The sequence below is a fragment of the Tamandua tetradactyla genome, chromosome 7, assembly GCF_023851605.1.
Source record: "Tamandua tetradactyla isolate mTamTet1 chromosome 7, mTamTet1.pri, whole genome shotgun sequence".
Lineage (NCBI taxonomy): Eukaryota > Metazoa > Chordata > Mammalia > Pilosa > Myrmecophagidae > Tamandua > Tamandua tetradactyla.
This window is the reverse complement of record NC_135333.1, coordinates 38,456,070-38,469,781: the sequence shown is the minus strand read 5'-3', so window position 1 is coordinate 38,469,781 and position 13,712 is coordinate 38,456,070. Positions and strand designations below refer to the sequence as shown.

Below are 13,712 nucleotides of genomic sequence, written 5' to 3'. Positions count from 1 at the left end.
TCACTCTCATGCTTGCAAGATGGCCGAACCTCTCCTCAGTTTCATGTCTTCCTCTCAGTAGCCCTCCACTGACATGCCGTTGGTCAGGTGGGACTCGCAGCTGTCCCTGCCTGCAAGGGGGTCTGGGAAGGTATCTGTGACTGGGCACATTGCCATATAAATGGATTAGTGGACAGGGGACTCACAGCGCCTGCCACAGATGGAGTTTTTATTTCTATGCCTCACTGTCCTTATTGTTTGGAGAGGATTTCAAGAGAAGAAAGGACAGAGGCACTCAGCGCTGCCAATCAAAGCTGTAAGTGCTCAGTGGACCTGTTTATGCACTCTGATGCTACACACTAGTTTCTTGGCCCATCTCTGTGCCAGGAACACCCAGGTTTCACTCACGTGGCCTTGTCTGATATCATCACATCTAGTGGTATGAGTCCAAGATACATTATTACGAATATATCTGCATCTGATTTTAATATGTTCTAGTTTCATTATAGCAAGGGTGATCGTATAATTTGTCATTTACATCAGGTTCTTTTGAGAGTGAAGGGGAAACACTATTAAGAATGATGCTGAAACAATAGGTGGTAACTGGGACGAAGCTAAGACTGTATTACTGTTGATGTAGATGAACCCTATTGATTTTTGTAAGTTGATCATTTATCTTACAGATTGAAATACCTTCATATCTGAACTCTCTTATTAGTATCAATAATTAGCCCATCAAATATGTTAGATATTCCATGTAAATTATCTGCAAATAAATATAACTCTGGTTCTTCTATTCCAATCCTGATACGCTATGCATTTTTCTTGTCTTATTGCATGGGCCAGGGGTGCTAGTACTATACTGAACCATAGTGAAAGCAGGCTCCCTTATCTTGCTTTGTCTTAAAGTTACAAGGTTCACATTATCTAGAAAACAAAGAAAAGCCATTTTCTCAGAGAAAACTTGGCTTTTCCTGATCTTGAGGGCAAGAGAACCATTCATAGTGGCACCTCACAGAGGAGACACTGCGTAATATTTTATTTCCTTCTGTTTCCCCCAGAAAACCCTTTTGCCGTGCCTCAGGATGGGGGAGGTGAGATCCGAAGCACCTGGTCCAGCTTACAAAGAAGAACAACTTCTAACAGAGATGCCAGAGAGAGCTGAGACTGCAGTGGTTGTGGCAGCAGAGAAGGAAATGCCACTGAAACCCCTTCCCACGGACTCCTAAGACTAGGAGCAACTCAGGGGTGGGGATGACAGGTGTGGGGGAGGGGGTTCCAAGCCACCTGTCCACAAGCAATAGTCCCATTTTGGGCTGGTGGCTTCTGAGTGGTGATGCTGTTATGGACCCAGGATGACCAACCCCGAGCTGCTCTGGCCGGTTAAAGCCAGGAGGATTTAGACCTGTAAGTCAGACTTGTGGTTCAAACACTGAAGCTTCCCCTGCCTTAGCTCCCCTCAATAGCAGCCCTTTGGGCCTGTCTGTCAGAATATTGAGTGTGAGTGTGTGTGTGCGCCTGTGTGCGTGTGTGTGATTTGGAGTGTTCTCTTTATCTGGTTGGTTGGTTTTCTCTGGGGTCCACCCCCTCAAGTTCCCTGATGGGCTCAGGTCACCAGGTGACTGATGACCTGTCCAGTGCCCAGGGCTCAAACTTCTTGCCAAAGGGAGCAGGGGTGAACCAGCTGGGGCTGGCAGAGCCCGGGGCACGGCCCTGCTGTGCCTCAGAGGGCAGCACTGGGAGGACTGAAAATAACAGTTGGAGTCTTGGCTTATGGAATTTGTTCCGATGATAAGGAAATACTAAAGGATGCATCTCAGGCACAACCAGGCAGGGACCAAGCCCAGCCGCTCACCCACGCCTCCCCACACTAGTGAGGAGGACAGGGTTAACCCCCTGCAGAACAGCCCCGAGCAGGCGGGGGCTAGGCCAGGGCCGCACAGCCGGGAGAAGTCCAGCCCATGGCTTTGACACCCAAATCCAGCTCCACTTCCCTGGACAGGGTGTGCTCCCCCAGCCCAGGGTGTGCTCCCCCAGCCCAGGGCGTGCTCCCCCAGCCCAGGGTGTGCTCCTCCAGCCCAATTCACTTGAGCATCTGCCCGATACCTTCTCAATGGGCAGGCTTTCTCCTGGAGTCATCATGCACCGGCCCAAAACTCTCGTCCCCCCACATACCCTGCCTAAGCACCTACTGCATACCAGCCTCATGCTGAGCAGAGGTGGGGACGAGAGGTGAGCCAGATTCCAGCCCTGCTGCAGGGAACATCCTATCTGGCGGGAGAGACAGACGCACAGATCTTCACTGGACAAGGTGCCACGTGCTGTGGACCCCCAGCAGGAAGGGTACTAGCTTTGCCTGGGAAATTCACGCTTGAGGGTGGGAAATCCATGCAAACCTGAGAGTCTGTGGCACCCACCCACACGGCTCTCTGCCCCAGGCACATAGGAAAGGACGCCGCCTGGGAAATGAGGACACAGACCCCCAAGGGCCATGCCGCCAGTGTAGACACGCCCATTCAGCCCGTGTTATGTGATTCCAGACTCTCCCCCACTCTCCGCAGGGTGGACCCTATCTGCTAACTGCCTGTCACCTCCTGACTGTGACTCTTCACTTAAACAGACCCAGGGTTGGCACACACAGACCATCCGTTCACAGGACCCAGCAGTGAGCAGAAAGCCCTGCTCGTGGGGCTGGCAATATAGCTGCAGGGAGCAGTGGTGGAGAAATGAACAGCAGAAAAGAAAGATTATCACTAGTGGTGAGTGTTCTGCTCAGAAGTCAGTCAAAGTGACAAAGCTTGGAAGGCCTGGGGAGGCTGTTGTGTGTGGGTGCTAGTTAAGCCTGGATCTGGGGGATAAGATAGAGCCAGCTGTGGGCATTAAAGACAAGGGCTAGAGCTGTGCCCAGGCGGAGCCACAGGCAAAGTGGGTGAATCTTCTCTTGGGGGTCTCGATTAGGGGTAGGCACAGCTTCCTTTCCCCTGGATGCTGAGTCATCTTAGGGCTTGCCTTGTTCATATCGAGCAGTGGTGACATGGAAGCGTGCATCTGGATCACCCCATACCTGCATTCCACATGCAGAAAGAGCCCAAGACTGGGGTCAGGGGTGGGTTCCCAAGACCCAGATTCTAACATCGGCTCTGCCACCAGAAGCAGTGTAGCCTCAGGCAAATGCTGTGCCCTTCTAACCTCAGTTTCCCCATCCGTAAGAAGAAAGAGTCAAGCCAGGTACTTTTTAAGCCCCCAGCACCTTGTGCTTCTGGATGGAGCTGAGATGGCGGTGCACACAAAAGGCACCCCCTTTGCCAAGAGGGAGCTGGTGGCCTCACCCCTCTCTCCTGAAAGCCCCTGCCACAGAGGCCCACCAGGACCAGGGGTCACCAGATTTGAATCCCTGAAGATCTGCAACCTTGCTGGAAGTTCCTCCTGGTACCTCCATTAAGTCTTTTTGGGAATAACAGCTGAGTGAGGAGCCACTGTCCACCAAGCCCCCAGGCGGGCTTCCTGTGGCTGGCGGCTCCCAGTGGCTGCCTGGCCTCCTGGCAGAGCCCCCGGGCAGCTGGGCTGAGGACTGGGACATTCTGTTGAAAGCAGCTGGGCTCCCGTCCGCTCAGCTCGGCAGAGCTCACCGAGACTCACCAAACCTGTGGCGGGGCAGCCTGTGGGACTGAGGCATGGTGCAGAGCCCCAGTGAGTGGCCCACCTGCTCCCGGGGGAATCACCTAACCGTCCAGAGCCCCCGTTTCTTAGCTCTCATGGGATTGTTGAGAGGGAGAGAATGGCGTGCGGTGCCGTGGGCGCGTTCCCCAGAAGAAGGCGAGGCTCGTGCGGAAGGCGTGGGAGGGGCTCCACTTAGAGAGCGAAGTTCCATGCGATGGCAGTGGGGAGACCTGTCCCCGTGCTGCTGTGGCCGGCGGGTGTGCCAGTTAGAAGAGTGTCCCTGGGCACGGGATGCAGGGTAGTGACAAGTTCAAGTCTAGATTTATAGAGTTCTTGTTTTCTAAGTGACTCTCAACCCTGATTTTTCAAGCTGCCTACTTTTACTTTCTACTGTCAGCTTCTGGCCAATCACCACATAATTTGTATGAAAGTAAATAATTTACCTACGTGAATCAAAAGGGAAAAAACAGAAGAGGAAAAAGGTGATGACAGTAGCTCCTCCGAGGACTTTGTATTTGATACCCGCCTGTGCAACACACGCCCTGAACCTGTGAGGACCTTTTCCCACAGGGAACTGTGTGTTATTTACAAGCAGTTTTATGCTTCCTTCCCATCGGCATGTGGTGCAATTGCGTGGCTTGAAGCTTGAGTCAGAACCAATATCTGGAAGTGCCTGTTGAACCCTGAATTGACCCTGGACCCCGGAGGAGTGGCTGCTCCCTTCACACACACTTGGACCCTCACCAACATGACACAGGCCTTAACTGAAAACTCACTTGCACACATGCACACGTGCTCATGTGCACAGATACGCACACGCATTCTGCAGGGAAAGCCAGCCTCTCTTGCCATCTCTGATGCTTTAGGAAAACAGCAGGTAGGCAGCTAGCCTTTCTAGCATGGTGACATCTCCCGGCATCCCCAGAAAAAACTTGCAGGCAAATTCAGTTGCAGGACTGGACAGGACGTGGGTGTGTTCGGGGGAGCGTGGCCAGAACGTAACCGGCCTCTTTGGCTGGAAGACATCCGCCAAATCATTAAGAACTGAAGTCATCTGTAGGTCCTTTCCACAAAACGAACCTGTGGGCATGGGTGAGGCCACTCCTGAGTCCTGAGCACCTCAAGACCTACCCAGACCCCTGTCCTCGCCAGGTGGGGACCCGAGTCGGCTCTGTGCCTCCCTCCGCCCACTCCTCTGCCTCGGTCCCTGCCCCCAGGCCACTCTTTGCAGCTTCTACTGGGGATTGTAGAGTCCAGCCACAAACTTTTGTTTTCCCCCTGGTTTTGCTGGTTTATTTTGATTATCCCACTTGGGTGATTGACCCCGCCATTAGGAAGAGTCAAGTCACAGGCAGCTTTCAGAGGGGTTATCTTAAGCATTTCTTATTATCTTGGGCATTTCTTGCCCATGTGGAAGGACAAGCGCTTCATTGCAGGGGGACAGCCGCACGGGTCCCTCACATGGCTGCCGTTGAGACCTGGGTTTGAAAGAGTAGACGCGGCTCTCAGGGCTGTACGATGAAGCTGCTCCCCTGAGACCACCGAGTCGGGGCTCGCCAGCCCCACCGAGGGCCTGGAAGGCGAGAGGGACAGGCACCCGTGAGGGGCACATCCTGCCCTGCACCGCCACGTCCGGAAACGCATCCACAGGCGGGGGTCACACCTGCTGCGTGCCAGCCGCCACCTAAGCTCCCCCTTGGCACAGGCACATCATGGGATGATTGTGAAGTAAACCTACGCAACTTTGGCCTGAAAAACTCACACTGAAATCAGGCAACCAGGTGAGAGAGAAGAGGTCAGGGGTGCCCTGGGCAAGCCATTCGCACATGTGCAGGTCATTTACCTGCTCCGCGAATATTTGGTGAGCCCCTGTCACGCGCCCGACAGCGTACAGCGTGGTTTCTGTGCACATGTCCCTTATGGGAGCAGTTTCTGCTGCAGATAGAGCTGCCAGGGAGCACAGCATGGATGTGGGAGAGGGAGGGAGCACAGCATGGATGTGGGAGAGGGAGGGAGCACCTGGGAATAATGAGCTGCACCTAAGAGAACGATCAGACCCACAAAACAAATAAAGAATGTGCACCTATGCTGTCCACAAAAAGATCCTTGGAGGGGGCAGTGGCCACCTAACTTTCTAGTCCAAGACTATGGCACACAGTTGGTGATAGATGATGAGTGAGCAGTTTGACCATTAGTCACTCTGTACCTAAAACTCCTATCTTTACATCAAAGCCCTGACCAAGACACCCTCAGCAGATGGAAACCCAGGCCAGCCACAGCCTCAATTTTGAGGGCACCATTCTCAACGTTGTCACATAGATGGTACTGCTCTCCAAGGGGCACCGTTTACATAGACCACATTGTGAAGAGTGCCCCCTAGAGTTGTGCAAGGCGATATATACCTTGTTGAGTTGCCCTAAACCAACCTCCAAAATGTGCAGGGTCCCACTGCAGTCAGAGCCAGGGCCCCCTGCGCACGCTACAGATGACACAGCAATCTGTGGGCATGGAGGGCTGGTCATGGCTAGGACCAGTGCATGGCCTAAGGGAGTCGCTTGGATCTGCACCTGGTTTCCCACACAGCTGCTGCTTCCGATTTCTTCCTTGTTTTCTGTTGGGATATGTCGGGCAAAGAACCAGCCAACCAGAGTCTGGGTGATGTGCTGCAGCTAAGTGGGGAGTCTGCAAGTGAGGGGCTGCATCAACTTAACAAGGTAGAAAGCACACCCCACCCCCAAAAATGAAAGGTTGGTGTGTCCTCCCCAGGGTTGGCCGAACAAGGCGGGGGGCCGACTGTGGGGTGGTAGTGGGGGGAGCTGGTGTCCTCGCCTGTAAACTCTGATTTCATGTATCGGGCATGGGGTTTCTCTGAGCACCAATGACTGGGAAAACCAAAAACCAATAATATTCCTAATACTATTAATAATATTAATATAATGTAATAATAATGATGACGTGTTTTACACTGCTGTTGCACTGCTTTTGTCTTTATATACAGTAGTTTTTATAAAGACGTCTTTAGGTTTTAATAAAGGAGTGTCATGTCAACTGTTCCCTATATTAAAACTTGCTTTCATGTTTCAAAATGTGCTTGCGGGAACCTGCACGTGTGTTATTTGTCACCCTCTGTCGGGAGGGTGGTGGACTGCGGCCCAGATGCCATCTAGAGTGGCACCAGGGGCAGCTGGTCACGAGTCCATTCCAAAGACCTCCAGGTGAATCCAGTGTCAAGGGCAAGCTGGGGGGACTAGATGGAGGCCCAGCTGCGAAGGGAGCAGGAATGGGGGTCTTGGGGGTAGAGCTGCGGCAGACCCTCAGGCTGCCTGAGATCCCTGCTTCATGCCAGGCTCCTCTAACTTATTATCTCAATTCACCCTCGTGATCCACTTTATCTGGGGGCCCAAAGGTCCCCAATTCCTGAAATTGGATGAAGGGGATCGCAAATTGCAACCCCAGACTATTAGCCATCTTCACCATCTTGGCTTCTAAAATTTCTACAAATTTATCCAACATATTCTATCTGTCACACAGTCAGAGCTAATCATGAGGCAACAATAAGAATAAAAAAGAGCAGAAACACAGATAATTGAAGACATCCACAGAAGCTCTGAGAACAGGGACAGACACATATTTTAAAACAACTCCACTTACTATGCTCAAAACATGTAAAACTATGTCTAAAAACTGAAAAACATAAACAATGAGACAGGAAGTTGTTTAAATAACTAAATAGAAAGTGTAGAAATAAAAAAAAAGTGATTGCCAAAATTAAGGTCTCGATAAGTAAGTTTAAAAGCAGAATAGATGAAGCCTACTTAAAATTAGGCCTAAGAGTCACCCCCAAGAGAACCTCTTCTGTTGCTCAGATGTGGCCTCTCTCTCTTAGCCAACATGGCAAGTGAACTCACCACCCTCCCCTTGTCTACGTGGGACATGACTCCCAGGAGTGTGGAACTTCCTGGCAACGTGGGACAGAAACCCTAGAATGAGCTGAGACTCAGCATCAAGGGATTGAGAAAATCTTCTCGACCTTAAGGAGGAAGAGAGAAATTAGACAAAATGAAGTGTCAATGGCTGAGAGATTTCAAACAGAGTCGAGAGGTTATCCTGGAGGTTATTCTTACGCATTATGTAGATATCTCCTTCACAGATTAAGGTGTATCAGGGTAAAGGGAAGTGCCTGAAACTGTAGAGCTGTGTTCCAGTTGCTATCTTTCTTGGAGATGATTGTATAATGATATAGTTTTTGCAATGTGACTGTGTCATTATGAAAACCTTGAATCTGATGCTCCATTTATCTATGGTATGGACAGATAAGTAAAATGAATAGATTAAAAATAAATAAATAATAAGGGGAACAAATGTTAAAATTAAAAAATATATATGCTGGATAGATGGAAATACAAGTGGTCAATGAGAGGGAAGGATAAGGAGTATGGTATGTATGAGTCTTTTCTTTTTCCTTTTTATTTCTTTTTCTGGAGTAATGCAAATGTTCTAAAAAATGATCATGGTGATGACTATACAACGATGTGATGATGTTGTGAACCATTGATTGTACACCATGTATGGAATGTTTGTATGTTAAGAATATATGTGCTTGTATGTAGTTATATCAATAAAAATTAAAAAAAGAAAAGAAAAAAGCAGACTAGATAGACAACAGAGCTGGGATGTCCGCTCTCACCTCTCAGCTCAACACAATAAGTGGCTGTCCTGACCAGGACAGGAAGGTCAGAAAGGGGCATTACAGGCAGCCAGATCAGAAAAGAAGAAATAAATCTGTCCCCTCTGTTTGCCAAGGACATGATTGTCTACTTGGAAGACCCCAAATATTCTACAAAAGACTCCCCGAACTAATGAGCTCAGCACAGTTGCAGAATACAAAATGAACATACAAAAAAATCAATTGTGTTTCTATTTACTAGTAATGAACATGTAGACACCAACATTAAAAATGCAGTTCCATTTACAGTTGTTAAACAGATGAAATACTTAGTTGTAAATTTAACAAAACACATACAGGACTTATATGCTGAAACCTGTAAAATGCTGACAAAAGAATCAGAGAAGGTCTAAATAAATGAAGGGGCATTCCTTGTTTGTGGATGGGCAAACTCAACGTGTTAAAGATGTCAATTCTCCCCAAATTGATGTACAGTTTAATGTAATTCTTAGCAAAATCCTGGGAATTTTTTTTAGGCAAAGGAATTAGAATAGCTAAAATAATTTTGAAAAAGAATAAAATGGGAGGAATCCGTCTATTGGATTTCAAAACTCATTATGCAGACACAGTAATCAAGACTGTGTTGCAGAGGGATCACCGCACAGCTCAGTGGGACAGAGCAGAGAATCCAGAAACAGACCCACAAATGTACGTATGTCCAACTCATCTTGATAAAGACGCAAAAGCAACCCAATGAAGGAAAGATCAGCTTTTAACCAATGGGGCTGGTGCAATTGACTTTCCAGGGCCAAAAAACCTTACCGAAAAACAGCCTAGTTTCACACCTTACAAGCAAATTAACTCACAATGAATTATGGACTCAAATGTAAAACAAAACTATTGAGCTTTAAAATAAGTACAAGAGGAAATCCTCTGGGTCTAAGCAATACTATAGAAGAATTAAACATGAGTAAGAAACCTACCAAGTGGACATATACAGAACAAACATCCAACAACCACAAATACACATTTTTTTTTCAAGCAGACACACAGCCTTTGCAAAAGTTACCACATACTGGCAATTAGGCAAGTGTCAACCAACTTCAGAAGACTTTGTCTGACCACAGTGCCACTGAGATAGAAATCTGTGGGGGCAATAAAGGATAACAAGAAAATTACCACTTGTTTGAGAAACCAGATATTTACTTATAAATAGCTTTAGGGAAGAAAAAGAAATCATAATAGAAATTAGAAAATATTTTGAACATTAAGAAGCTATTACACATTCAAAGTTGTGCAATGCAGCTAAGTTAGTGCTTACAGGGAAATGTAAGTAAGCTTTAAGAACATATATTGGCTGTGGTGGCTTGGAGCTATGTACCCCAGAAAACATGTTCTTGATCTTAATCCATTCCGTGGGTACAGGCCCATTGTAAATAAGATCTCTTTAAGATGTTGCTTCAGTTAAGGTATGGCCCAAAGGAATCAGGTTGGGCTTTAATCCGTATTACTGGAGTCCATCTTAACCAGAGCGAAAATCAAGCAGGAAGAAGCCACATGGAGAAGGTGAAAGCAAGCAGAACCTGGAAGAGAAAGGAGAAGCCAGGAGAGGCCGCCATGTGCAGTGCCATGAGATCGAAAAGCCAAGGACCAAGGATAGCTGGCAGCCAGCCCCAGAAATGTGACTGTCTTCTGGAAGAAAGCATCGCTTTGTTGAGCCATGATTTTGGACTTCTTCTAAGCCTCAAACTCATGAGCTGATAAATTGCCATTGTTTAAGCCAACCCATGGCCTGGTGTTTGTTTCAGCAGCCAGGGGAATTGAAACACTGGTCAAAAAGAAACCCTGAAAATTAATGATTTACCATCCTCCTCATGAATTAAAGATAGAACAGTCAAGTAAATGCAAAGTGAAAGGCAGAGAACAATGAAGATAAATACAAAAAAAAAAAAAGAAAAAGAAAAAGGAAATAAACATTCCATAGATAGGCTCAGCAGAGCCCAGAGCTAGTTCACTGGAAAGAAAATTAATTGCATTGGATAAATCCCTGGAAAAACTCATCAAGCAAAAGAGAGAATGCATGAATTCCGAATACTAGGAATTAAAAAGAAGACATCACTATAAAAACAGCAGTTGGAAACAAAAGGTAAGAGACCATTTTGAACATTTTTAGGAAAAACATTTGAAAATCTAAAAGAAATGTACAATTTTCTTAAAAAAATTAAGTGTTCCCAAAACTGATACTAGAAAAATAGACTTCTGAATAGCCCTATAATTATTAAATAAATTGAACCCATAGGCAAATACTTCCCACAAAGAAAATTCCAGGCCTTGCAAATTCATCCAAACATTTGAGGAAGAAAGAATGTCCATCTTACAGAATTTCTTCCAAAGAACAGAAATAGGAAACCCTCCTCGACTCATTTTATGAAGCCAGAATAACCCTGATTCCAAAATCTGAGAAGGTGAGTTGCCCTAAAGAGCTAAATGCAAAAATCTCCAGCAAAATATGGCAAAATGAATTCGGCGTGATCTAGTCAGGTGTAGCCCAGAAATTCCAAGTTGGTTTAACATCAGAAACAATAAATATAACTCACAGCATTAACAGATTAAAGAGAAAAATATAATTGTTTTAAGAGATATAGAAAAAAAAATCATAAAATTCAACATTCATTCAAGTTCAAAATGCTATGCAACCTAAGAGTGTAAAGGCACTTTCTTAAAATAAATAATTGATACCTACAAAAAAAAAACTCTCAGAAAATACCTTAATGTCTTAATGCTTAAAATATTGAAAGCGCTCCTTTCAGACCGGGAGCGAGCCAAGCTATCACTTTACCCAATGTTGAACAAGAAATCCCAGGCAGCACAGTAAGGCAAAGATAAGAAATAAAAGAGGTAAAGATTGAAAATCAGACAGAAAGTGAAATTGCACTTTCACAAATGATATGATTGCATATGGGGTAGGAAATCCAAAATAATCGAATATAGATCAAACCCAGTGGCTCAGCATAAAAAAAAAATGTGTATTTTATTCATGAAAATTCTAGCATGGCTTGGTAAGAATATTTTCCACTGAACAACCTCCAACCTGTCCTCCATCAACTCAACTAATGACCACCAAGGGGTAAGGGTAAGATAAAGTATAAGGGACATGCATCAGCTCTTTAATATTTGGCCCAGAAGTGATTCTGTCACTTCCGCTTACACCACTTTGTTTGGATCTAGTTACTTGGCTCCATCCCATTGCCAGAGAACCAGGACCTGTGGACTTCCTGTGTGCCCCCCGGCCACCATATACGGGGACCACTCTTCTCCCCACGCGTAGAACACACACCTTCTGAAGAGGAACCACCCACAGCTCCTGCAGCATCTCTGAATCCAGCTTGAAACCCAAGATCATCAGCCGTGTGTCCGCTGGGTTCGTCCATGCCTCCCCCTTGATTTTGAGACCCAAAATCTAAAAAGAGGCACATTATTTGCCTCGTGTTAAGGCCCAGCCGTCAAAGACGGAGCCTGGTCAGGTTCACTGCAGTAGACGCTGCCACTGGGAAATGGGAAGAATGAAGGCAGGTAGTGGGCACAGGGGTCGGTGGCAATTCTAAAATCCTGGGGGTGGACAGTTGTGAAGTCCCCTTCCCTGGAGCAGGGGATGCATTCCTTGATGAGGCTCTTCCGGGAGGAGGTCCCTCGCTCGCTGTTCCCCCCGACCATGCCATTCTGGCATCTTTTCTTGGCACATCTGTCTCGGGCATGGGAGAAAGGGCTTTTCTAGGGAGCTGTGAAACTCTGAGCTGCTGTCTGCCCCTGGAAGATGGAGGGTTGTTTTAAGTAACGAACAGTCAAACCCCTTCGAAAAATAAGCTTTGGGTTTCTTTGGCAATACGATTTAAAAAAGAAATAAGCTTCTGATTTATATGTTTCCATGTAGTTCACATGCCATAATTCCACCCAGAAGTGCGTTTGGGGATATAAATCTCGATTTTATTTTCTTGCCTTTTTGTTTCCAGTCTTACCCACACACAGTATCATAGACGCTACCTTGAGTCTATTTGGATCTTCTTTTTTTTTCCCCACTCACTGATCGAATCACTCTGGGATTCGTCGGGGCATCACTCTGGACAAACCAACAAAATCTCATGTCCTACCTGAGATTCCAAGTACTTATGGTGTTCAGTCAGGCTATCTACATAAATTATATTAGGAAATGCACTCGTCAAAACATAAATTTTGTACCAAATAAACATTTTTTGCTTTAGTCTCACACATAAGGTGAAATTTTTAAAATGTTAGTTATCATCTATTTTCAGCACCCTGTGGTAATGACATTCCTTTGTTCTTCCTCATGCAAAAACATTTTTAAAATTTGTACATTTAGTCACTATTATTATATACTCTAGGCATTCCTAGATTATACCGGAAAGAAAGATAGGCGATAAAGATTGAGATGGTATAATCTATTTGGATCTTTTTAATCTGCTTTTTGCCCTCAGGTAGTTGGGCCCTTGTGGCTCAATGAATTTCTCCGTCCCAGGACGAGTTATCTGGTATCCTGAAGCAGTTAGCTTTTCCAACTTTGCTAAACCCCCAATTTATGCAATTTCTCTGTTTCCTTTGTTTTGTTTTCAAACTAGCCACCTCTTCTCTGAGTCCATGTCTTTTTTGCAATGCCTTGCTGAATTTAGTCATTAGCAGCCAAAACACACGTAATATTCTACTTTCTACCCCTGCACTACTATTGCAAGTGCAATAGGCTGTAAATTAATGCAGGTACCCATTTAACTAAACGTGCCACGATTGTATAACACGGATTGCCAGCCCCAGCCACTAATATCAATTTCCTTCAGATCCCCACCTGTCCCTAAGCTAATGCCATATATATTCTAACTTTTTGCTGCAGCAGCACGAGTTATTAGCAAAGACAGGATAGTCTCTGCTGAGGTGACAACCAAGGGTGATTGCCTAGAGATGAGACGAGGTAACTCTCTAGGGAAGCTCTCCTGCACAAGGTGCTGCAGGGATCCAGCTGTTTTCCTCCTTGTCGCCACAATCTCAACACCTTTGCAGTGGCAAATACCTCTGCAAGGAAATGGAAAAATAAAGAAGACACTCTTAATTGCTTCATCCTGGGAACAGTTATATATCGCCCTCCTAAAACTCCCCCAATTAAAATTACTGCAAAGACACTAAAATCAATATGCTATTGGCATTGGAATAGATAAATTGATGAGAATGTAGAAGTATGTGTGAGGATACCTGGTAATTTAATATAACAGAAGTAAGATTTCTAGACAGTAGGGATTTATTGATTAATACATAAGTGTGATGATGATTTATTAATTAAACCACAGTTATTTAACAATTGATATTAACCTTGTTGGCTACTCATCTAGAAGAAAATAAAATT

General features: G+C 45.9%; 1 protein-coding gene across 1 annotated transcript in view; it reads left to right on the top strand.

Moving 5' to 3' along the window:
* Positions 1 to 5,623, top strand: part of SHISAL1 (shisa like 1) — a 75,318-nt gene extending 69,695 nt beyond the window's left edge. The window contains exon 5 of the mRNA XM_077169134.1: positions 1,041 to 5,623. Coding sequence (XP_077025249.1) covers position 1,041 — 1 coding nt within the window. The 3' untranslated portion in view covers positions 1,042 to 5,623. The remainder of the gene's footprint in view (positions 1 to 1,040) is intronic.
* The last annotated feature ends 8,089 nt before the right edge of the window (positions 5,624 to 13,712 follow it).